At 45.6% G+C, this 26,451-nt stretch overlaps 1 protein-coding gene across 1 annotated transcript in view; it reads right to left on the bottom strand.

Annotated features, from left to right (window-relative positions):
- SETD1A (SET domain containing 1A, histone lysine methyltransferase) overlaps positions 1 to 26,451 on the bottom strand; it is a 1,410,167-nt gene that overhangs the window by 698,576 nt on the left and 685,140 nt on the right. The window contains exon 8 of the mRNA XM_044086230.1: positions 16,895 to 16,958. Coding sequence (XP_043942165.1) covers positions 16,895 to 16,958 — 64 coding nt within the window. The remainder of the gene's footprint in view (positions 1 to 16,894; positions 16,959 to 26,451) is intronic.

Here is a 26,451-nt window from a genome sequence, read left to right as displayed (position 1 = left end):
AACCGCTAGCTCGGTTTCAGCCGAAACAGAGACACTCGTGGTTGGCTTAACCGCGGTTTCGGCCGAAACCGCGGACCGCGAGTGTCGGTCCTTTTCCTTGCGTTTTTTAGATATTTGCGAAGTCGGAGGATCCGACGGCATAATATAAGCAAAATCGGAGCCGAAAAACTCCTCAGCAAACTCCGACCGACGTCTAAGCGTCCGCCGGTTAAAAGAAGCACAAGCTAGACAAGCTGCGACGTCGTGGTCTGGGCCTAGACAAGGTAAGCAGTAAGAGTGGAAATCTTTATGAGGTATTTGTTTCCCACAAGTTAAACAGTTATTCACTTTTTCTGACATCGGCTGAGGCAAGAAAGAGTCCCCAACGGGGTACTTAGCTTTTTAGAAGTCTTCGTATTCGGTAGTAGTAATCTCTGGTTCTGACCGACCGGCACTTGCGAACAGCTTCTGCTTGGCCACGCGGCAAGAAAGACTGAGGAAAATGGCGTCGGCTGATGCCTTTATACCCGAAAAACTGCAGCTATGACGTCGGGTGAAGTGCGACACCAGCCGAGGCCAGACCCAGACTTTGGAATCCGGCCGACCGAGGGGCTGCCTGACGACAGGACAACCCATTTGTAAGGACTGCAGATGCATCCTTGAAGGACATCAGGGTAGTCATCTGGGCGCCAACAGCCGGGGCCAGCGCCTCAGGTAGATTACCAGTGAGGGAGTCATTTAGCTCTTTAAGGAGGTCCCTTTGGAGCCTGGTAAAATGACATAAATAATTCAGCGACCGTAAGGTAAAGGCCGCTGAAGACAGGGTACGCTTCCCGTACCTATCCATGCTCCTGGAATCCTTATTAGGAGGGTGGACAGACGAAGCCTCTGCCACGTCCTGCTGTGTGGCAGAAGCCACCACCATAGCATCTACTGGAACACCTTTCGTCAGAAATTCCTTCTGGGGGGGAGAGGGGGCTGAAAGAAACTTATTGGGTCTCACAGGCACCGGTTCCACAGAATCTGGATGTTCCCACGCCCTTCGAGAAACCAAATCAAGGAGTTCATCGAAGAGCGGAGACACCCAGGAGGCGGAGGGCTGGGCCCCGAAGGCCTTGAGGAAGACTGACTCCTCAGCTGAAGGGGTTTTGGCCTGCCAATCTCCTCTCTGTCTCAGAATCTCCAGGATATCTGAGAAAGAGATATCATCCAAAGATGATTTGGGGGACCCTTCTGCATCATCGAAGTCAGTATCCGATGTAACAGACTCATCTTGGGAGTCCACGTGCTTCCTCTTGCACAATTACTTCTGTGGGGGCTCGTCCGAAGCAGTTTCGGACGGACCCCCCCAGAAGAAGGGAACCCCCGATGGGGGTATCCTCAGGCCCTGGGGCCCCGCTGCCGGGGGACTGCAACACAACAGAAGCACCAGTCTCCAGATCTAGGGACGGTGAGGTAAAAGCCTGCTGAGCCGGCAAAGGCATGGCCAGCGCGCTCCTCATGGCCTCAAAGGCCGGACCTCCAGACTCCATGGAGATCACTGGTCTAGAGGCCACGATGGCACTGGGAATTCCAGCAGCCGATGCTCAGAGGGGAAGGCTAGGCACCGAAGCACCCAGCCCCAAAGTGTTCCCCTCGGGCCCGACTGAGGAAGTCCCAGTACCAAAACCTGAACCCGAGGACAGGGTAGGAACCATAGTCGGAGCCGACAGACCTCGAAGGGGTCTCGGCTCCGACCGTATGGCTCCGCATTGCTCTACCATCACCGACTCCAATGGCTCCGAGGAGGTTGGAGGAGGAATCGAATGTGTCGGAGGGGGGATCGGCTCTGAAGCCAACTGGGCTGGAGCCGAGACCATTTGAGCAAAAACTGGAGACTGGAAAAGCCTCTGTATCACCCTATCCAGATCCTGATCAGACAGTTACGAAGATTTAGAGGAGGTAGACAGACGAGAAGACTTTCCTCTCAGCTCTGAGAGAGTAGGGGACCGGCTCCGAAAAGGCTCCAACACTATCGGCGCCAGTTCCACCACAGCATGGACCACTATCGGCGCCGAAGGAGCTTTCTTCGGAGCCGAGGGGGAAGAGTCTGAGCTGCACACCTCCACCGGCTCCGAAGCCATTGGAACCGATGGAGGTGATTCGCCTCTCGATACTCCAACCTGCGGCTCCGAAACTAATGGAGCCGAGGAAAGAGGTATTGAGGCAGACCCTTCGACCCCGAAGTCAGTGGAGCCGAGGAAGAAGAGGTCGACTTGCTTTTTAGCAGTCGGTTCCGACGGACTTGTCGGAGCCGACGATCTTTTCTTTTTGGATGTAACAGGAGGCTCTAAAGCTTCTTCAAAGGAGGGCTTAATAAGACCCTTCAAGATGAGTTTATTTTTGCGCTCTTGAAGAACCCTAGAGGAGAAAGCATGACAGACACTACATGTCTCCTGTAGATGTTTAGGCCCCAAACAGTACACGCAAATCGAATGACTGTCTGTAATAGACATTTTGTAATTGCACCGAGTGCATTTCTTAAATCCTGACTTCTGCTCTTTTGACATAATGAAAGTAGAAGAGATATGACAAGCAATTTAACTGACAAGGTTTGCGCTAACTGTAGAGCGCAAGAAACAAGGCACGAGCTCTGAGAGGAAAATTTACCTCACAAGAGAACACAGTGAACACACAACACCACAAAAAACAATGGTCCAAAGCCCTCTAATTTAAATGGGCTTAGCCCAAAGAAAAAATAAAATTAACACCAACTCTCAAAAATAGGGAAAAGGCCCTCTAACTTAAACGGGCCTTGCCTGACAGTGAAATAAAGTACCAGTATCACTTCACACACAAAGTTATATAGCTAAAATACACAATTTACAGAAAGTAGCTGTTAAAACAGCTGTTTTATGAATATTCAGAGGAAAAAACCCAAGGTCAAAGACCAGTAAAGGTAAAAGAAACCAGTTAGCTCCAGCCAAGTCGAGACCACGCCCAGCTTGTAAAGCGGCAAACGAGATCTGGGGAAGCAGGTGTAGTGCATCCTGGGATAGGGAGTAGCCCAGCCAATAAGAGACTTCGTTCTAGTGTATTAGTTGGCCGAGTCGGAGCCGATGAATCGGCTCCGAGCCCATCAGTTATGAATGTAGGCGAGATAGGATCCCATTACATCTGATGTTGTAGTGGGCGCCGTAGTCGTCGGAGCAGGAACAGGCACCGATGGGGTGACCTCGGTATGAAGCACTGGAGACAAACTCGGAGCCGAGGTGGTTGGAACCGAGGAAGCGATATGGTGTTCGGAAGAAGTCTTGTGGGCCTTGGCTTATGGCTTTTGCCCCTTTCACCGGCCTGTGAAGAGGGGTCTGAACAAGGATATTTCTTGTCCACAGAAGGAGAAGATGAGATCTCAGACACAGAAATAGCCTCTGAAAAAGGCGAAGGAAGCAGGCCCTTAAGAATCAAAACTTGTTTTGTCTTTCATTCAGCATCCACTGACTGAAACTGGCGCAAATATCACATGGAGGTTTCGCCAATAAATCTGGAACCCCCAAATAATATACAAACTCTTCATGTAAAAATCACTATTCGGGAGTTTACCACTGCAAGAAGAGCAGTGTTTAAACCCCGTAGTCCCTTTCCTTTCCAACATAACAGGAAAACACACACACTAAAGTAGAAGAAAGTGTAGAGAGAAAAGAGAGAGGGAAATACCAACAATGGTATTGGGAATACCACAAGGGTAAAGGGTCACTACCAACAATGGTATGAAAAGAAATACCTGTGGGTAGAGCTGAGTGAGTAATTTGGGAAAAAAATAGCAAACTGACAGGGAAAACTCACAAATACTTATATATAAATTTTGAAAAAAATATAATACTTAGCTGGAGGGCTCGGTGAAACGCTGCTATATGGGGTGCGGCAAGCGAGATCTGAGGTAACTGAGTGAAGGGCATTGTGGGTAGCAGCTTAGCTAAAGAGGGTTTGGTACACGCAAGCTTAGTATAAGGCTGACTCGGTGCGGAGGGCTCGAAACCGAACTCATCAGTGATGAATAGGAAGATTAACAACTTTAGATCATATGTTTTGATCTTTTATGGGAAAAGGAAAGTTGTGTAAAAATCTTACCATAACTATACATGTCCTTCTCTTCAATGTTGCAGTATTCACTAGTGGGTTTATCCTTCTTCTGATCAGCTTGTCCTGCCAGGTTTCCAAAGCTTTTCCAGTCCGTGACAGTACGTTGGACATCTGATGTGTTGGCAGGTATGTGAGCCATAAATGTAACGTCTGTGCGCACCGGCCCTCAGAACCAAGGAAGCCCCAGACTGAGCCAGTCCTGATGGTCTAGCATGTACAGAAGCCGAGGAGAGCAGGTGCAAGGATAAGAGGGGGATGGTGGGAGGGAAGGAATACTGCAACATGGAAGAGAAGGACATCTATGGTTATGGTAAGATTTTACATAACTTTCCTATGTCCTTCTACTCCAATGTTGCAGTATTCACTAAGGGGCGAATATAAAAGCACACTGCTGGCTGGGAGGTGGTCTAAATGAGGATTCCAGGAACCCATGCAGGACAGCCCTGGCAAATCCTGCCCTGGCCCTGGAGATGTGGTCCAGTTTAAAGTGTCTGGTGAAGGTGTGCACAGAGGACCAGGTAGCTGCTTCCAGAATGGAGTTGGTGTCCAGGCCTTTAAAATAGGCTCCAGAGGAAGCCATAGCTCTTGTAAAGTGAGCTCTGACATTGTCTGCATCTCCCCATGGTGTGTGTAACAAAAGGAAATGGCCCTAGCAATCCAAGAAAAAATGGTTTGTTTTCCCACAGCATTCCCCAGAGCCCTGTGGTGGAAGGAAACAAACAGCTGGTCTGATTTGTGTAAAGGCTTGGACTTAGGCAAATCAAATCGAAGTTACCTGTGGACATCTAGGGAGTGAAGGACTCTCTCACTGTCTCCCTGAGGGTTTAATTACATTTTCAGTGGATACATCCATAAATACTATTGTTTTTTGGACGATATTTTTACTGTAAAGGATGGGATGGACCCTTAAATTTGGTTACCCTTTTATGGAATTCCTTAATAAAACCACGGAATTTTTGGAATTTACATACAAGACAAAGAGTAGTGAGGTACATTACTTGGACGTTTGTATAAAAAAGGACATAGCCCATGGCAGATTTATATTAAAGTATATAGGAAAAATTGTTTTTACAACTCTTACCTCCATTATGATAGTTTCCATACCCAGTTCCAGAAAAGGAACATTGTAAAGGGACAGATAAGGGTGGCATGAATGACGACAGAAAGAGATCATCTCATTGATGAACTAGAGTTTGTATGCACCCTATTCTTGGAAAGGGGTTATTCAGATACCCTCATAACACCATTAAAATATCTTATTATTAAAGAATGGGGTACTAGATATATATCTTTGCTTAGAAGGGTGGATAATTTCAATCCTCCAAAGCCTCCAGATAGTAGGACTCTGTACCTTGTGGTTACCTATGACCAGAACACGAGCTGGGTGAAAAGAACTATAAGGGGGATTTGGGATATGTTTGATAAAATGCCCAACAGTCTTGGTGTTCAGTCACAGTTTACAATACAGTTACAGGAGAAACCACAACCTAAAAGAAATATTGGAGAAGAAAGAAATGGGTGGAAATAATGCAATTAAAACAGGAGCATTTAAATGTGGCAGATGCCACCAGTGTATATTTTTGGCTGAAGGTGATACCTTAAGGATATCAGGCTTTACCTTAAGAGCGAAAGGAAATGTTAGTTGTTACACAAAGGGTGTGGTCTACATTGCCTATTGCTTAAATTGCTGGGCATTTTATGTGAGAAAGACACAGCGCAGTCTAAGACAACAAATTTATGAACATATGTATGACATGGGCCGGGGTAGAGAGACCAATGCCCTAGCCAGACATGTTCTTAGATGCCAGTCAGCTAATTTTAAGTTTTGGGTGATTTAATGTGTAAAAACTGATGATAGAGGTGGAGATTAGGAAAACAGACTTGAATTTAGGGAACTCATATGGCAGTTGCGTCTGGATGCTTGATCATTTCCTGGATTGAATGACCATGTTTCCTTAGCACCAGCACTGAAATTAAGGGCTAAAAATTAAAAAACGAATACATACAGTTTAACAACAAACAATATGAGGTGTGAAAAAAATAGTGATTTTGGTCCCCTTTAGGTTCTTATTCAAGTACTTTTAATAAGTGTTTTGTTTGCTTTGTCTTGTTTCTTCAGTTTAGTTCTCAGAATATACTCTGTGATTTTAAACTGAATAATTATAAATTATATGTATTCAATTCTTTATTATTTAGAAAATGTGTATGGATTTAGTAAGCTAATTGAGTAACCAATAGGAGAGGTTTTTACATTATATAAACCAATTGCTTTTCTTGTATAGTGATTCTGATGAAGTTTCCTGTTAGAAATAGAAGCACTCAATCCATTTGACTAGTGTGTTGTTTATAAAAAAAAAATCGTTTGGAAGTATCAGCCTTTTTATTTGGAGGGATAGCCTTTATTGGAGGGTTGAACTGAAGTTTTTGAGAGTTTCTGGTTTTCGTTACTTCAGTTGTCCATTTTTGGTGATTCGTGGTTGTCTTGGTCTTCCCATGGTGTGCGTAACAAAAGGAAATGGCCCTAGCAATCCAAGAAGAAATGGTTTGTTTTCCCACAGCTTTCCCCAGAGCCCTGGGGCGGAAGGAAACAAACTAGTCTGATTTGCAAAAAGGCTTGGTCTTATGCAAACAGAATCGAAGTTGCCTGTGGACATCTAGGGAGTGAAGGACTCTGTGACAGTTTGGAAAGGTGGTGGGTAGGTGAATAGCCTGATTCAGGGAAAGGATATTGACCACCTTGGGGGTTAAGGAAGGATTAATCCTGAGAGTGACCTTGTCCATATGGAAAACTAGGAAGGGTGGGGTAGCCATAAGGTACTGAAGCTCCGAGACCCACCTGGTTGATGTCAGAGATACTAGCAGTACTGTTTTCCAAGTGCAAAATTTCAAGTCAGCCTTGCCAGTTGGTTCAAAAGGTGGCAGAGTGTTTTTTCTAGGACACAGCTAAAGTCCCAGGAAGGAGGGCTCGGTTTTCTGGAGGGGTCTTAAGTGTAACATACTCTTTAGGAATAGCTTGGCTGGAAGTCTAGATGCTAGCAGAGGTTCCATAGGCAAGCAGGCAGAAATGGCAGACAGGTGTGCTTTTAAGGAGGAGTAAGACAAGCCTGTCGTCAGGAGTTCACACAGGTAGGGCAGAATCAGAGGCAGATCACTCTCCAGCGGCTCCATCTGTCTTTTGTGACACCAGATAGAAAACCTTCTCCATTTCGGGAGATAAGACTTCCTTGTTTTGGGCCTCCTGCAGGACTGAAAGCACGTCCTCATTGTACAGGTGTCTGAAGGGAATCCAAATCCTTTCAGCCACAGGGAGAGGTGGAGGGATCTCCACTGTGGGTGAATCTGTGTCCGTTGTGCTGTGTGAGTAGATCCACTGAGGTGGGGTAACTTGTAGTGATTGCCCATGGAGAGATGATGTAGGGGGAAGCAGTGCTGCCTTGGCCAGTAGGGAGTCACCAACAAGACTTTTGGCGAGTCCTGCTGAGCTTTCAGTAGGAATCTCTGGATCAGAGGGAAGGAGTACAGGAATCTCCCCTTCCAAGACATTAAGAAGGCATCTGTTTGCAGTGCCTTCGGGTCGTGAGCTCTGGAGTTGCCTCTTTGTGGAGGAGGCGAACAGGTCTATCTGTGCAATACCCCACCTGTGGAACAGATCTAGAAATACATATCTTGGATAGCATCCTGCTTAAAGAGTCTGCCTGACAATTGTTGTTGGGACGGGATGTAGGCTGCCTGGAGGGAGATCCCCTGGGAGATAGTCAGATTCCACACCTGTAGAGCTAGCCTGCAGAGGAGGTAGGACTTTGTCCCTCCTTGCTTGTGCAGGTACCACATCACTGTGGTGTTGTCTGCAAAGATCTTTAGGATGCCCTGTCTGAAAAAAGGCTGGAAGGCCTGCAGGGCCAGAAGTACAGCTGACATTTCCTTGAGGTTGATGTGCCAGTGTTTTTGTCTGTCCACAAACCTTGCACCATTCTTGTGTCTAGAGTTGCCCCCCAGCCCAGATCTGACGCATGTGTGTGCATGATTTGGGAAGGGGAGGACATTTGCAGGGGAAGGCCCGGGTTTTGGGCAACCTGGGCCAACCAGCACCTCAGTTCTTAGTGGAGGCAGGGGAGGAGTGGGATCCTGAACTTGAGGGCGTGTGAGTGCTGGGTCCATACCGAGCACAGATACCACTGCATTTTCCTCATGTGTAACCTTGCCAGGGGTAGCATGGGAATAGTAGCTGCCATGTACCCAATAAGTCTGAGGAATTCCCTCACATTCAGGATGTGGGAGAGGAGGGCAGACTATAGGTGGTGGGTCAGGGAAAGCACTTTATCCTCCGGTAGAAAGGCCATCCTGAGGTCTGTCCTGATTTTGCATCCTAGGAAGACAATGTCTTGTGTAGGATTTAGTTGGGATTTGTGGAAGTTTATGAGGAACCCTAGAGACTGTAGCAGGTGCAGGAGCTCCTTTGTTTGGGCAAAGAGGGTTTGTCTGCTGCTTGAATGACAAGGTCGTCTAGGTATGGGAAAATCTGCATTCCCCTTGTCCTGCATTAAGCAATGACTGGGACAGGCATTTTGTAAATAATCTTGGTGCAGTGGAGAGTCAAAAAGATAAGGCACAGAACTGATGAGAGGAGCCTGCTTTGAATCTGAGGAATTTCCTGGAGGACAGTTTTACGGGAATGTGCAGATAGACCTCCATGATGTCAAGGGTCACCATGAAGGCCTGAGGAAGGATGAGGGGAAAGAGAATGGGTAGTGTTATCATTCTGAAGGAGGGGGCCTTCAAGAAGAGATTGAGATAGGAAAGATCTAGGATGGGTCTCTATGGTTCTTCCACCCTGGGTACCGGAAGAATTCTGGAATAGAAGCCTTTTCCTCGAGCCGAGGGAGGAACTAGTTCTATGGTGCCTTGGAGTAACAGGTTGCTTAGGACCTCGGGTAGGAGGGACCACTGAAGGTGGGGGGAGAGGCATATGTAGTCTTGGAGGAGGAGAGCTCCAAGACATGAAGTAACCCTCACTGAGGATGGTCAAAACCCATTTGTCGGATGTCACTAGGGCCCATGGAGGGAGGCAGTGAGACAGAAGGGAGGATAGAGGTACGGTGGGAGGAGGTGGGGGAAGAATAAAAAGGCAGGCAGTCAGACATTGCTTGCCGTATCTGGAAAGGGAAGTCCCTGGGCAGTGGCCTGAGGAGTTGCAGGCTGAGTAGATTATCTCATGTGGGGTCTTCTAGACCTGGAGGGGGCAGAAGGCCTTGAAGTCTTTCTTAAGAAATGTGTCTTGGCCGGGTAGTTCCTCAAGAACTTTGGGAATGGAGAGACAAGGAGATGCTTAAGATCTTGGAATTCTTTCTCTTTCTGCTGAAGTGACTTGAAAACGTCAGCAACCTTGGTGCCGAAAGGGCAGAGTGATCTAAAGGTGCATCCAAGAGTTTGGCCTTGAAGTCATCTGGAGGGGCTGTAGACGCAGCCAGGAGTATCTCCTCAAAATAGAAGGAGATGCAGTTGATCTGGCAGAGGCCTCAGCTGCATCACAGACACACCTGAGAGAGTGTTTATTAAGTTGTGAGATGAGCCTGAGCAAGGAAGAAGGGATGCCTTTGCATCACAGTCAGGGATGTCATTGAGATCTTTGGAGGCTTTATCTAGTAAGGCCAAGGAGTATTTGGCCATGTGCGACTGGTAATTTGTAGCCCTAAAGCTAGGGTAGCAGAAGTGTACATCTTCTTTCCCCACCTCTCCATGGCCTTGCTGTCTTTATCTGCAGGCAGGACAGTGGTAGTAGGGAGAAGTTTGGTTGCCCTATCAGTAGCAACAGAAAAAGTGTCTGGGTCTGCTGGAGGGCACTTGAAAAGGAATTTCTTTTGTGTCAGGTATCCTGTATAATCTGTTTGCCCTTCTAGGGGCAGGTGGCTGGGAGTCTGGATTCAAGCATGCTGGACCAAAAGCATCAAAGAAGGCAGGCTGGACAGGTGGAATAGGGGCCGTGTTAGGAGATTCCATCTGGACAAGGTCATAGAATCTTTTTTGAGCCTCAGACATGTCTCAGCAGTCCCATTTAAAATGTTCTCTCATAAGATTGACCGTGTCCCCGAAGGTAAGGACTTCCACAGGGGAGTCAGGTTCTGCAGAGGCTTCTTCCAGGGATCTCTGCCATAGAGGGGAAGAAATCTGTGAAGAGCAGAACAAGGAATCCTCTGAGGAGTCCAACATTTCCTCCTCTGTAGGTTGGCTAGGAGTTCTCTCAGGCAGGATAGGTCTGGGACTGATGAGAGATGGAGCAGCAGGAGGAAGGTCTGCAGTAGGCCTAAGGGCTAAGAAGGCATTGTAGAGGCTCTGGCTCATGTCCTGCCAGTCGGGCAAGGCCACCAGGGTTGGTGGAATATAGGTTCATAGGTAGGTACTAGGCTAGTGGCACAAGGGCCTAAGTAAGCCTAGCCAACAAGGGTCTCTGGCCTACGCCACCCAAGAAAGTTATTTTCCTGTGCCCCTGTCGAGCAGAGCCACAGTAGTGATCCCCAAGGTGTATTTCCTATTTCCCAGACACTCATCAAGATTTTTCTTGAAGAGTGCTAATGAGGAACTTTGCTTGACATACATGGGTAGCTTGTTCCAGAGTATGGGGAAGTCACTGGGAAAGGAATTGATCCCCCCAGCATGTCCTGTTTATTGCAGTTGCAAGGTTTAGGTCCCTAGAGCATGTAGCTCGGAGGGATTGGGATTTCTTTAGGTGCAGCATGTCCTACAGCTCTGGGTATGACACAGCTTTATATGTTAGGTAGAGATCACCACGGAGTATGAGATATGCTACAGAGTAAAGCTGGAGTTTTTTGAGATGGTCAGTGTACGGCATCTGTTTGAGGCCAGTAATCCTCTTTGTGAAGTACTTCTGTGGCCTTTCCAACTGCTGCAGATGTCTAGTGAGGTACATTCCAAAAGGGGCATTATACTCTATAATGGGTCTAATGAGTGATGAGTAGAGGGGAACAAGGACCTGTTTTTTTTTCCTGGATGAGAACTCTTTTGTGATGAGGTGTGCCACGTAGAAAGATTTCCTGACTACTGTGGCAATGTGATTATCAAAGGAGAGACTACTGTTCACCTGGGTCCCAAGGTCTCATCACACATTTGGCGTGAAGTAGACTGCCGCCTATGTGGTAGTTCATGGGTACAGAAATTTTACCAAAAGGAATGACAATGCACTTTTTGGCATTGAGCTTGAGGCCATGGCTCTGACACCAGGCATTTATGTCAGTGAGGCCCTTTTGTAGGATGTCCACATCATTTGGGACTTGACTATGGCTCCTAGTTTGCAGTCGTCTGCGAACTTCGTTAGTCAAATACCTTTTGTGTTTGGTATCTACTTCTCTGAAGTACAGGCTAACAGGAGAGGTCCCAGGACTGAACCCTGTGGTACTCTACTTGTCACTGGTCTGAAGTCAGATTTGGAGTCTGGAACTTTTACAGTGTGGGTTCTGTCAGTGAGCCAGTTGGCAACCCATCTTGTGACGTAAGGATTCAGCATGTTTATCTATAATTGCAGAATGGGGGATAGTGTCGAAAGCCTTGGTGAGGTCAAGATAGGCTGTGTGAACCACCTTACCCTAGTCTACAGCTTTGGTGACTGCCTCAAAGAAGTCGATCAGGTTCAGGAGGCATGATCTGTCTTTCACAAACCCAAACTGGGTGGGGTCCAGAGTTTGGAGGTTACTAATGTCTTTGTTTATGAGTTCCATGATGATACGTTCCATGGCCTTACAGACCAGGCTCGTCAGGCTAATAGGGCGATAGTTCCCGGGATCAGTGGTGGCTCCCCCTTTGTGGAGTGGGATAACTGTTGCTGTGTGCCATTCAGTGGGCACAAAGCCTGATGTGAGGCTATGATTGAACATGGTGCTTAGATGGGGAGCCAGTTCATGTAAAATGCAGCCTGGGATGTTGTCCATTTCCATGGATGCTGTGTTTTTGGCTTTAGAGAATGCAGCTTTTACCTGTGTAGTTGTCATTACAGGGATTCTGCATTCTTCCTGTACAGATATGGGCCCTTTAAGGTGAGAGGGGGGGTAAAGTTAGCACTGAACCTATCTGCCAGGATGTTGGCAATATCAGTTGGTTCTGTAATTTTCATGCCATTCTGCTGCAACTCAGAGCAGATCTGGGTGTTGCCATTGAGATTCCTGACATAGCTACAGAATGCTTTGTTGTTGTCCTTAGAATCAGTGGAGATTTTCTTTTCATAGCTAGCTTTGGAGGATCTTATAAGGGATCTTGGCTTCTTACTGAGGCTGACCAGGGAGTTCCTCCACTCATGGGATTTTACTCTCTTTTGCAACAGTTTCTTCTTTCTTTTGTAGAGTTTGTTTATGGCAGGGGACCACCAGATTGGCTTTATTTTTTTTTGTAGGATAGTGTCTTGGTTCTGTTCGGGATTGCACGATCCATGCACTTGTATAAGTGCTTATATAGTGCATTTGTGTAGGATTCAGCAGTCGTAACTGCATTGTCCATCTGCATGGGTGTCATGAAGAGTGCCACTTCTGTCTTAAGAAAAATGAAGTTGGCTTTGAAGAATGTTTTTATTGTGGTTTCCTTAATGGGGGGTGGGGGTGGGATGTGGATATCTAGGGTGATTAGCTTATGGTCGGAACGAAGAGTTGACTTCAGGTGTGGAACACCGGTCACTCATGTTGGTAATGACTAGGTCTAGGATACTGTTGCCCCTGGTGGGGGTGTGGATAAGCTAATCCAGGGCATTGGAATTTATGAATTCCAGAAGCATTGAGCAAAGGAGTTGGCACACGAGTAGTTTTCCCAGTTAATGGTGGGGTAGTTGAAATCGCCCATCATGAGGCTGTTTGGTTGAACCCTAAAATTTTCCAGTATATCAAGAAAAGAGGAGTGGGAATCCTGGGGCATGGTGGGGGATCTGTAGCAAGCTACAATTTGGATTGCAGTTTTGCCCAGAGTTAGTTGCACTTGGCTAACCTCACATGCTTTATGCTGAGGAAGTATCCTGGAGGTGTGGATATCCTTAATGAATATGGACACACCTCCACCTTTGATGTTCTGGTCCAGGTTAGATGGCTGAAAAGTGTGGTATGAGTTATAGCCTGGTAAATGCAGGGGTGTACTCTGGAGCCTTGAACCAGGTCTCAAGTCACTGCACAAATATCAATGTTCTCCATTTTAAGGAGTGCCTCCAGGGAGTGCATTTTGAGATTTAGACTTCTAGCATTCAGTAGCATTACCCTCAGTTTTTGCTTGCCTGTTCCTGTTATGGTGGTGAATTTGTCATTTGAACCTTAGCTAAAAAAAAGGCACTATAGGGATGGCAAGAGCCATAGCCAGTATCCGGAATCCCAGGGGTGACAAGTGCAGGCCATCTCTGGCAAAGCACCGTGGTCTGTCGACCATGTCGTCCCAGACAGACAGATACTAGATCCCCTTTGAATGACACCAGAAGCTTAGCCAATTGTTGAAGTCAATCATTTTGTCCTTGTACTGCGGTATCATTCTGGGTGATGGCAGGATGCTACTCAGGGCTAGGGTCTTACCTGCCTGGCTATAAGATCAGAGAAGCTCTTCCATGTCTCTTTTCATGTAGTCCAGGGAGGTACGTCTCAGGTCATTCACACCAACATGGACAATGACAGAGTCATATTTGTACTTGTTGTTGAGTGACCTGAGTGCATGGGTTATGTCACGGATCCTGGCACCCGACAGGCAGCTGACAGTAACCTACTCCTTGTTTAGCCTGGTGAGTGGGACATCAGTGTGCCTGACTATAGTCACCTATGACTAGTGTGTTGGGTATGTTGTTTTGCCTTATGGGCTGTGGTTGAGTGGCACACTGTCTGTGGGCTATATGTCATTTGGGTTGTGTTGGAAGGTGGAGGTTGATTGTGTTTGTGCTCTGGAGGTCTCTGTTGCTTGAGCAGATTACTATTGAGAGCCTCTGCGAAAGTTTTTGTGTTTCTATGTGTGGATTTTGGTGGTGTAGGTTTAGTGGGACTATGTGATGAGTGTGGTGTTAAGTGTTTACCTTCTCCTCTTGACTGTCAAGTTCAGTCTTGGATGGAGAGAGCTTTACCTCCAGTTTGGCTAGATAAGTGCATCTCTCACAGGTTTGAGTGTTGGGTGGTAGGAGAGGGTTGTCTGTGTATATGAGGCAATTGCTACACTGCCCCAAGATGCCCAGATTCATCAGATAGACAAGAGAGAACACTGGGAGCTGACCCTTGGACATGCCTGAATAAAAAACTATTTTCTTTGAAAATATTTCGTTGTGGAAAATGTTCGATTTGTCAATTTATAGTGCCAACTTTTGAGAAAATAAACTTTTGAGAAAATAAATGAAAAGAAGTTTGAAACTCAAGGAATTTTCTCTTGTGCAAGTAGGGGAATTATTTATGCCATAGGATGTTCTTGTAAAAACTATTATATAGGTGAAACTAAAAGAAGTTTAAGTGAAAGAGTAAAAGAACATATTAGGGACATTAAGAAAAACAAAGTTACAAGTCCCGTAGCGGAACACTTCAATAAAGTACATTTAGGAGCTACTAAAAACTTAAAAGTAACAGTTTTAGAGCAGGTTTTACAATTTTTTGCCAGCGAAGAAATGTTAAATGTTAAAACATTTACTCAGGAAAAAAGAATCAATTTTTATTATTAAATATAATACTTTACAACCTAATGGTTTAAATAAGGAATGCAATTGGCAAAGTTTTATTTAGAAATGTTTTAGCTTTAAGAAACAGTTTCTTTCATTGATTTTAAGCTAATTGAATGTAATTGATTAATTAAGTAATGCTGTGTATATAAAATGAAAATTTGACGAACAAAATTTTTACTCTGCAAAGGCTGGTTGCGGCCTAGGCACTAAGAGATTTTATGCTATCTATTGTGGAATAAAAAACGTTCGCTGAACATAAGAACAAGTCATTTTTTTTTTGCTACTGTGGTTTCAAGGATACTCTGCTATTGTGGTTCTACATAAAAAAATATTTTCTTCTAGACAAGTGAGGAAAGTGAGTACAAGAGCTGTTTTTCTCTAAGCAAGTGAGGAAAGTAAGTACAAAAAACAAAGTGCTGTAGTAATTTGTAGCTTACTTAGTGCTTACAAGTGATATGCCTCGTCTTTTGCTTTTTCTTGGTAGGCCTAGCTGGTGTCTGGCTGGTGCTAGGCCTGGAAGTCATAGTAGGAGTGGCGAAAGCCTGGTCCGAAGCACCCATCCCAGTTACTGGTCCCCCCTGGCGTCTGAATCAGGTGCCGGGATATCCTCCCCGGACGTGTGGCCTGCTCTGTATTGTGCGGCCTCCTGACAGGTACCCGCTTTATCCGAAGTGACGGACACTGGTTTCTCGGCCAAGCTGACGACAGCTACAGGCACAGAATCGGCAGGGTGAGGAGCAGTGGAAGCAGACCGCCTCATGGGCTTGGCCCTCTTCCTGGGTAGTTCAGATGGGGCGTCGGAGTGGCTTCCATACCGAGAGAGATCTGTCTAAGGCGCTGGTTTTCAAGGTGTAAGTCGAGGGCCTGAAGTTGGCGACGAGGAGTCTTAGGGATGAATGACTTACAAATGGAGCAGTTTCTTTAATCGTGATCCCTGCCCAAACAAAAGAGACACTGGTCGTGGGTGTCTATGTGGAATCTGGCGACCACAGTTGCACTTGCTCTTACCGGACATTAACAGACTATAGTACTACAAAAAGAGGATGGAAATAAATCCCCAACAGGGTACTTATCTTGATGCGAAACTCATCCGACATCCGCGAGTAGCAGGAACTCCTGGCGTACAGCTGGCGGCTGAAAAGTTCTGAGGGCTGGTGCGTGCAGATGTCACATTTATGGCCCACACACCTATCAACACATTAGACATCCGATGCACCATCAGGGACTGGAAAAGCTTTGGAAACATGGCCAGACAAGCTGATCGAAAGAAGGGTAAACCCACTAGTGAATACTGCAACACTGGAATAGAAGGACATCAGTTATTACACTTAATGAAAGAAGCTCCTACAGAGTTGGGGAAGTAGATGAATTGGTTCCTTTGGCAAAGAAGGGATCTCTTCCAGCCTTTTTTTTTTTTTTTTTTACAAACTGTAATCCATAACTACTGGAAAGGAACTACCAGACTCGCTTTTCTTGTGTGATGTTCTTCCAGTTTTGGAGGCATTCCAACAGCCGTTCTGCAATCCTGGGGTGGGGCCTTGGAAATGGGGTAAGAGGGGGAATCTTCACCCTCTATGGAGGGACCATGATTACTTGTACAGCATGCCTAGGCTTTTCCTTAATGGCCTCTCTCTCGGACACTTTTTCAAGTACTGGACATGTTTTCCTCAAGAGCACCTTTACTTAGCCTACATCACCAGTGAGATGCATTTGCAGCTACTGGACCATACATCTGACTTTGCCGAGGCTTCTGACAAAAAGTTACTTAAGTTTTTCTTTACAAACAGCATTCTGATAGGAAGAAGCTGCGTCACACTTCTGGAAAGGGATGAAAGGAAATCACATTTATTTTTATAATTTTGATTTTATATTCATTTTCTGCCAAGGTGGATTTATTCCAACGTAAACACCTTGGCGTACTTATTCTCACAGGGTGACTAACACTGGCCCACTACCATGTACAGCTAATAATTTAAAACACTTCATGATTCATAAAATCTCAGAAGAAAGCAAGCAACAGGTATAGTAAAAGCACTCTACTCTTCCTCAAGCCCATACTCTCTAATCCAGCTGTTCCTGTCATACTGAAGTAAGTACAAATAACTCAAACATCTTTCAAGTTCTTACCTTCAGACTCCTCTTCCTTCTCACTTAAGTCCAAATCATCTTCCTCTTCATCATCATCTTCTTCCTAAATAAAAAGTAAACAAATTTCACAACACTACTTACAAGTAACAGAACTACGTTTTCATAAAATCTAGTTATCCTACCAATACCTTCCAAATCAAACAGCTTTCCCCCTCCCATTACTGCAGGGTGCTAACTGATCATTGATAAAAATTACACTTTCAATGACAAAACTCCATTCATACTTCAGATAATACCATGCTGGAGTAGAGATAGGCAACAAAATGTTCAAAACAACTTTAACAGACTAGCCAATCCTTTGACATAATACTGAGAAATTATCCGGAAAACCGAGTAGCAAACAATGTTTGGAGAGATGTAGGAAAACAATTATAAAAAAATATGTAACAAATCGGGAACCTTTCAAGCTGCTGCCTGAAACGTCAAACAGCAGGCCATACATAAAGATAGAATGGAAATGTTGCATTTGTTCTCAATTCAGAAAAAGTGAGATTGAGGTAAGATGCACACAAATGGCATAACTATTAAGAGTAATTTAATAGGTTAACTTTCCACATACTGGGATGTACTTGTAGGACAGGATTTACCAGACAACTGAAAGGTAAAAATATTACAATATAATACAAGAGTTATTGCTGCTAATGAACAAAAATGAGGCTGTCTCACACCTCTTGGTTCTCCAGTTGGTTGAGGTGCTTCTGTGTACTGTCTGTACAGTCGCAATGTGCTTGAGGGATTTCAGTGAATGCCCCAGTTCCCTCCCACATCTCAAATATATGGTGTAGGTATGTAAATGAAGCTACAGTCTTCAAAACTTATCCACAGGGGTGTGTGTACTGTGACAGTAGTGGATTATAATGGTCATTAGTGCATGCTGTGAGGGATCACCACCTTATTCAGGATGATCTTCTATGCTTTCTGTCTGACAAAGCACTTAGGTTTTAGTTTTCCTTTGAACCTACTCTGGCCATTGGAGGATAAATGAATGAATATGAAGTGGTTTCTCAGAATGCTATTGAGTGGAGGTACCACTGCAGCTTCCTCATGTGTAACCTCGCTAAAGGATGCATGGGTATTGTGGCTGCCATGTAGCCCAGAAGCTTAAGGTACTGCCTTGCAGTCAACTCCGTAGAGTGAAGTACCAGTAGGAGATGTTCTGTCAAAGAGCTCACTTTTGGAGGTAGTAGGTATGCCTCCATGAGATCTGAACGGATTCTGCACCCGAGGAACACAATGTCCTGTGTTGGTTGAAGATGGGATTTTGGCAGATTTAGCAGAAAGACAGACTGTAGTAGGGTCACCACAAAGTGGATGTGCCCTTGCAGTACTTCTTGGTTGGCAGCCTGGATGAGCATGTCATCCAGGTAGGGAAATATCTGTATTTCCTTTTTCCTGCAGTAAACCGCCACAGGTGCCAAGCATTTGGTAAAGACTCTGGGTGCAGTGGAAAGTCGAAAGGGCAAGGCAGAGAATTGCAAGTGAGAAGAGCCCACCAAGAATCTTAAATATTTCCTGTGGGAGGGCCTGACTGGAATGTAGAGATAAGCATCTTTTATGTCTAATGTAGCCAGGAATCCCTGTTGGATAATCAGAGGGAAAAGGGCAGGCTGGGTTAGCCATTCTGAAGGTAGGTACCTTTAGGAAGAGATTGAGGTAAGAGAGGTCTAGGATGGGTCTCCATGGGGACCAGGAAAGCCATGAATAGAAACCTCTTCCTTCTGTGGAGGATAGGCTTGACTCTATAGTGCCCTGGTCTAACAGTGTCTGCAGTACTGGTTTTAAGAGGTGCAGCTGCTGGTAGGAAGTCAAGGAATGCCCCACCATGTGGGAGGGAAGAGCCAGGACATGAAGTTGTTTTGGAGGATGGACAGGACCCACTTGTCTGAGGTGAGAAGAGTCCAAGACAATGACAGAGGTGGGCAGACAGAGGTACAGAAGGGGGGAGGGACTGGCAGGTAGTCAGATGCTACCTGCCCTGTCTTGAAAGGGAGTCCTCTGGCTGGAGGAGGTTGTTTTCTGCTTGACCTATGAGGCCTCGAAGGAGGAGTGGATTGGGAGTGCTTTCTAATAAACTGTTTTGGAAGGAAGGTTAGTTTCTGTGAAACTTAGAGATTGGTGAGACCAGTAAATTTTTAAGGTCCTGCATCTCTTTTCCTTTCTGTTGCAGAGATTTAAAGAGGTCTGCAACCTTTGAGCCAAAATGTGCAGCATTGTCCAGAGGAGCATCAGTGAGCTTTGCCCTGAAATCATCTGGCAGGAGTTGTAGGCAAAGCCATGAGTATCTGCATAAGGCAGATGCTGATGCTGCTGACCTAGCAGAGCCTTCAGCAGCATCATAACTACACTTGGAGTGTCTGGTCACCTGGGATGAGAGAGCCAGGAAAGGGGACAGTGATGCTTTGTCAGGGGAGTCAGGAATATCTGCCAAATGTTTGGTGGCAGATTGTAAGAGAGACAAGGTGTACTTGGCCATGTGAGTCTGATACTTTGTGGCTCTGAAAGCCAAGGTAGCAGAAGTACAAATATTTATGCCTAATCATTCCATTGTCTTGCTGTCTTTGTCAGCTGGGAGAATGGTGGTAGTAGGCAATAGTTTAGTGGCTTTGTCAGTGGCAACAGATATAGTGGCTGAGTCAGCCGGTGGACACTATCAGATGCTTAGCAGTGTCAGGTACTTTTGTAAAGCCTGTGAGGTCTATGTGGGGCAAGAGGCTGAGAGTCAGGGCTCAGAGATGCAGAAGAAAAGGCATTTAGAAATGCAGGGAGGATGGGAGGAACAGCAGAAGGCCTAGGGGTTTATATAAGAATGAGGTCATAGTACCTCTTTTGTACCTTAGACATTTCTGAGAAATCCCATTTAAAGTGTTCCTTCATCTTAATTGTCTCACTGAAGGTCAGATTTTCAACTGGAGAGTCAGGGTCCAGTGACTCTTCCTCTGAAGATCCATACCCCATGGGTGAAGATAGTTGGGAGTTGTAGGAAAGAGATTCCTCAGAGGAATCTGAAAGGACTTCCTCTTACCTGGGAGCTGGATCTGTAGGCAGTGGTCTAGGGCTCAGGAGAGGTGAAGGCAGTAACAGCTGGTGTAGGCCTCAGTGCCATGAAGGCACTGAAGAGACTCTGGCTGAAAGCCTGCCAATCAGGCATGCTTTCTGTAGAGAGGGAGAAATGTTCTCTTTTCCCTTCTAAGAGGGGCAGTGAACGTCTGTCTGAAAACCGGCGACTGCAAGGGATCGGAAGGCTTAGACTACTCCCTAGGAAATGCTGCCCCCCCTCCCCGGTGCCGGAATAGCCTCTGCGGACCTGCTCTCACCTGTGGATGGTGAGTCATCCTTAGAGGTACCCACAACCTCCGAAGTGGCGGATCCGGAACCCGATCCTGTAACCAGGCCTATGTCGGCCACAGGCTGGAAGTCAGATGGAAAAGGCTCAGCAGTAGTCGAAGGCCGTAAGGTCCAGGCCTTCTTTTTTGGCAGTTCTGTGGGGATGTTGAAAGAGCCCTCCATCCTAAGCATAAGTAGTTTCAGATGTTGGTTCTCGAGGTATAGGTTTAATGCATGCAAGAGACTATGCAAAGTTTTCGTTACAAAAGCCTGGCAAATAGGACAGGCCTTATGGTTGTGAGATTTTCCCAAAAACAAAAGGCACATGTTGTGGGCGTCCTTATGAGGGATCTGGTGTCCACATTGACACTTACCCTTTCTGGATGACATTAACAAGCAATAATCAGAAATTAGAAGGACTGAAAAAGGTCCCCAAAGGGGCACTTATCTGAACGAATACTATGTCAACGGTAACAGGAACACCTGGCACACGACTTGCGGCTGAAAAGTTCTGAGGGCAGGTGCATGCCAACATCACCTTTATGGCCCACGAACTCTCGTCTATGTCTGACACACCACAGAGGGACTGAAAGCTTTTGGATACTGGCCATACATATGTGACACTGAAGGGTAAACCCATATGTAGAATACTGCAACATAACATGGGAATAGAAGGACATCTGTGATTTATGGAAACACATTTCTCCCAGCCCTTTGATTCCTAGAGAAGGTTCTTTTAGGGGTGGAGAAATGGATTCCAATTGCAGAGTCTCTTACCATCTTGCTGACTTCTGGTTATCTTGCGTGTCCCTTACTTTTGGTCCAAACAGAGTGATGACGGAGGTCTTAAACCTTTCCACAAAATTACAGAGATGCACCTTGGCTTGCTTGCACATAGTGATGCCAGTACCTGCTCCTCTAACCATGCCATTAGAAAGCAGATGCATGGCTACACTGGAGTTACAGTGAAGGGTAGAAAGCTGGGAGATCATGGTCTTCTGAACATCCATGGACATGCTGCCTGACAGAGACTCTGAAAGTTCTTTGGTCAGGTCTCTCTGAAATCTAGTGACATAGAATAATAATTCAGTGCTCAAAGTGCAAAGTCATGAAGCATATATCCAATTCTGAAGCCAGTCCACAGCCCTAGACTCCTTGTAAGGGGGATGGAACGAGGAACTTTTCTCTGACGGTTCATTTTCACCAACACCATCACAGCCAATGGTGGCCCTTTGCTCTAATGCTTTCTTTCCTTTGGTGCTGTCAATATCTTGCCAGTTTTTGGAGGGATGGGTTCCACTGCATCAGTGTCCTTCCATGCCTGTTGAGCCATAAGGTCAATGAGTACATCAAAGGGTGGTACCACCCAGGACTATGCTGAGGCAGTACCAAGGGGTTCCAGGAATGCAGACTCATCTGAAGGGTTATTGGTGGACCACCACCCATTCTGCTTCATCAATTCAAGGATCTCTCCAAAGGCAACATCTTCTGAGGGGGAATCCAAGGAAGCCTTTGCATTCATCCAAGTCTGTGTCTTCAGTGAAAGACACTGGAAATGAGTCTATGTGCATCTGCCTCCAATCTGCTTCTCACGAACTGGTTCCAGTGGGACAACAGAAGGTAACAAATCAAGCTGGGAGCCAATTTAGCATACAGCCTGAGAAGCCTGTGGTATCAACTGTCCCTGACTGACATTGAGATGGGAAATAAAAGCAGATTCCTGCTGGAGTTCAGATGGAAGCATCTTTTCCCTTGGCATCTGCAGGACAGTTTCAAACCCCTCCAAAGCCAAGGTCGCTGCCTGCTCTGTAGGCTTCCTCATAACCTTAGACAGAATATATATCTGTGTCAATGGGTGTGACCCTGAAGCTCATCTCAGAGCCAAGCTATCAAGTACCAAGGCTCCAAGGGAGAGGGGATGGTTCCACAACTTCAGTGTCGACCCATCTCTCAAACCTTGACCCCAAAGATTTGGCTCCAGGTCTCTTCCAGATACAAACATATCAGAGTCAAAAAAAAAAGGAAGGGAAGCTGTCTGAGTCTAAGTAATTTGGACTGCTGACTCCAACAAAGGAACTCCAGAACTGACTGAACCCAAGATAATTGGATCCGATGGGCAGACCAGGACTGGAGAAAGAATAGGAGCAGTAGCTGGCCCACGACTCAGCACGTTCACAGTCTGTGTTCACATCCAGAACACTTCCTTAACTGTCTGACATACTGTCAACTGTTACGACTATCCAAGCAATAACAAACACACACTACTAAGTATAGACATACATTTGTATATAGATAATACGCTATCCTAAAGCCTATAAAATACTAAATAAAGCCTATATCATCAAAAACAAACAAACTGTAATACCTATCAAATCCTCTCCAATTTACTAAACCAAATCTAACTAATTCTAATCTTAACTCTACACTTAAGCTGGAGAGAAAAAGAATCTCTCAGTAGAGGGAGGAACATACTATTATAAAAAATATCACAAGAAAAAAGGATATTGATATGACAAACTCTCGTAGATATGACTGAATTCTTCAGGAGACAAATGAGATCTGAGGTGCCAAGGTGGAGTGGAGAGGAATTATGGGTGTAGGAGTCAGAGACCTGAAATGAGAAGCTACAGAGTTGGTGCCAAGGTCTGATCCGATTGGATCAGACAATTCAAATGGTTGAATCAAATGAAAATAAACACTGGATCCCTTGTTAACCTGCTAAGACAAAAGTCTCAAGAACAAAGCATTGCATCTTGAGAGGTAAACCAGCATGCTGTCCATGTTTGGAAATGCTCCCAGGGGTTTTCCTGGTCATAGCTCTCAACCTCTTAGCACAAAAAATCTTGACAAAGTTAAATATAATGGGGGGACAAAGCCCCAGAAATAGGGACAAATTTTAAATATTGCTATTATAAGGGGAGGCTGTGGTGGTGCAGCGGTTAGCGTTGCCACCTCACAGCAAGAGGTTCTCCGGTTCGATCATCGGCTGGGGTGCCTTCTGTGCAGAGTCTGCATGTCCTCCCTGTGGTCACGTAGGTTTCCTCCAGATGCTCTGGTTTCCTCCCACATCCCAAAGACATGCTATAGGTGGACTGGATACTCTAAATTGGCCCTAGGCGCGAGTGCGTGCGTGTGTCTTCTGTGGAAGGTTGTGCACCGGCCTGGCAACTAGACACCATAAAACTCCACTGCCAATAATGAGCGGGCAGATGATCCGCTGTGGCAACCCCTAACCGGAAAAAGCCGAAAGAAGAAACTATTATAAATGCAGAAAGTTGCTAGAATAAAAGATCTTGTGTTAATTATGCATTTTCTGAAGGACATGAAGACTGACACTCAAATACCTGTCATTATTTAGTGAATTCGAGCCTCTTGGATTTGCAGCAAAAATCCAGAAAATCACAAATTTTAGGAGGAACAGACCAAAAATATGAGGCAAGATTTGCAGCAAAAATCCAGAAAATCTCAAATTTTAGGAGGAACAGACCAAAAATATGAGGCAAACACCTGGACATTCTGCAAAAATCTGGACAATTGAGAGGTATGAGGATTCCTGGTACTGTCTGGCACGTGGCTTAACTTTGGCAAATTGAATGAGAATTTTACATCTGAGGCAAGCCCCAATTCCCAGTTTATTCAAAATATCTTGCTCATTCAGGACTTGGAGGCACGTATCCAAACAAGGGTAAAACGCACCCCATTTATTCTTAGAAAAGTTTACAACCAGTGCTAGATACTTTCTAAATTCCATGGGTGTGACAGGCAGCTCAAAAATTAAAAAACTAAACTGGCAGTGACGGGCACAGCTCCAAATCTAAAAGATTTATGGTCTGTGAATGGGGACATGAAGGTACAAATGCCTCAAATTTAACATTACTATGAAAACTTGGGGTTTTTAAGTCAGCATCTCACAGCTGGAGGGTGAACATTTTCAATCCCGGTTCTATAAAGAAAAAAACAGAGTAAGCCTACAGTGATCCAGTATTGGTCTGCAGGACTCTCTCTTTTTGAGTCCCAGAAATAACCAGTAGTAAATACCTGACCCTTCCTCTCCCTTTAATATCCATTTTATTGCTTCCTGTATCAAAAGCTGCTGCAGAACAGGAAGGATGAGATAAATTTATTTCTCCAGTACAGGAGGCATTACCATAAAGAGTTGCATGGTTTTGAATTCTACCCCATACCTGGTACACAGGAATGCCTAATGCAATGCTTGATCAAACTTCTAAGAATGGTCTCTCCTTTCCTCCCAGGGAAGGTAACTGAGAGGAAAAGTGGAGGAAGTAACTGAGCCATGGCTGGATGAAGGGACAGGATGGACCACTTCCTGCCACCCTCGCCATTATCCACCCCACCCCCCTTCATGTTTGTTTTACAATTGTTTTCTTGATTTTTAGCCTGATGGCCTTTGGTTTAGCACTTGTAAAACAGGCCAGTATTAGATGAGTAATCCCTGCTGTATTTTGGGGTTGGGAGGTGTGTTGCCCGCGCCCTGGCCCAGCAATCAAGGATCCTCAATCCTCACCACTAACACCAGAGAGGGTGTCTCATATAAAAGGAAAGGAAAACCAATACACACAGTAAAGTACAATTTCCCTTAAGTGCACACAGACATCACAGTTAGTCTGGGGCTGGTTGCTCCATTGCTCTCCAGATCCCCACTAAGACTCCCCACTGGCACAGCTATAGGGTCCAGATCTCAGCCTAGCTAACAAGCTAACCTCCAGTACCCTTATCTGTCCAACCAGTGCTCCGTGTCCCTGCCCAAGTAGCTCACACACACAAACACACACACACACACACACACACACACACACACACACACACACACAGATATTTATACAACTTCACAGACACTCCTGGGAAAGGCTGACGCAGATTCTCCAGCTGTGGCCCTTTACCCAGACTATACGGTAGTAATTACTGCCACCACCAGCTAATAATTATCAGCTACCAAACGGCCCTTAAAAGGGTGTCCAATTATTACTGTGCAATACTATCCAATTGGTAAGTGTGACTAACCAGTAAAGGCCTATTAGAGTGGCTTAGTTCAGGATCACTTATAGGTTCATAGGTTCATACTAGGCTATCTGCCCGAGGGCATTTACAAGCCTAGCCCATAGTTTTGTGGCTTACGCCACCCCTTTAGTATGGGGAACTATACCCATTATTTTGCTGTGCCTCTGTCGAGCAGTGACACTGAGGTAATCCCTGGGGTATATCTGCGATCTCCCATCCATTGGTCAAGATTTCTCTTGAACAAGGCCAGCGAGGTGCTCTGCCTCACATATACCGGGATTTTGTTCCACAGCATAGGGAGTCTTTGGGTGATGAATCTATCCCTCCAGCACGTCCTATTAATAGCCGTGTCGAGGTTTAAGTCTCCCGCCCGTGTGGCTCTGACGGATCTAGATTTTTTGAGGTGAAGCATATTCATCAAATCTGGGTTTGACATGGCCTTGAATGTTAGGCAAAGGTCACCTCTGAGCAAGCGTGGCGACTGAATAGAGCTGGAGTTCTTTCAGTCGGGCAGCATAGGACAGATGTTTGAGACCCTTTATCCTTTTGGTGAGGAACTTTTGTGGCCTCTCCAGCTGCTGCAAGTGTCGGGTCAGATACATTCCGAATGGGGCATTGTACTCAATCATTGGTCTGATGAGTGATGAATATAGGGAGACTATGACCTCCCTTGATCTAGATGAGAATCCCTTCATGATAAGGTGGGCAATGTAGAAGGTCTTCCTAACTACTTTAGCTACATGGGTGTCGAATGACAGACTACTATCAACCTGGGTCCCCAGGTCCCTGATAACTTCTTCTGTGCTCAGTGGATTGCCACCTATTTGGTAGCTAGGGGTAACCTTGTTTTTCCCGAAGTGTATGACTATGCATTTTTTGGCATTTAACTTTAGGCCATGGCTCTGGCACCAGTTATCCGTTTCTGTGAGACCCTTCTGAAGGATATCTGTGTCAGATGTGTTTTCTACTATGGCCCAGTTTGCAGTCATCTGCAAACTTTGTCAGCCATAACCCTCCTGTGTTTGCTTGTACTTGGAAAAGTAGATGCCAAACAAGAGTGGGCCCAGGACTGAGCCCTGTGGTACACCACTTGTGACAGGCTTTGAGTCTGACATGGCGCCAGCAACTCTGACCCTGTGGGTTCTGTCACTCAGCCAGTTTGCAACCCATCTTGTGATGTATGGGTTAACATT

This window comes from Protopterus annectens, chromosome 10.part0 (genome assembly GCF_019279795.1).
Source record: "Protopterus annectens isolate FY-2018-M chromosome 10.part0, PAN1.0, whole genome shotgun sequence".
NCBI lineage: Eukaryota > Metazoa > Chordata > Ceratodontiformes > Protopteridae > Protopterus > Protopterus annectens.
The sequence above is the reverse complement of the archived record's forward strand: the minus strand, read 5'-3'. Positions and strand labels throughout refer to the sequence as shown.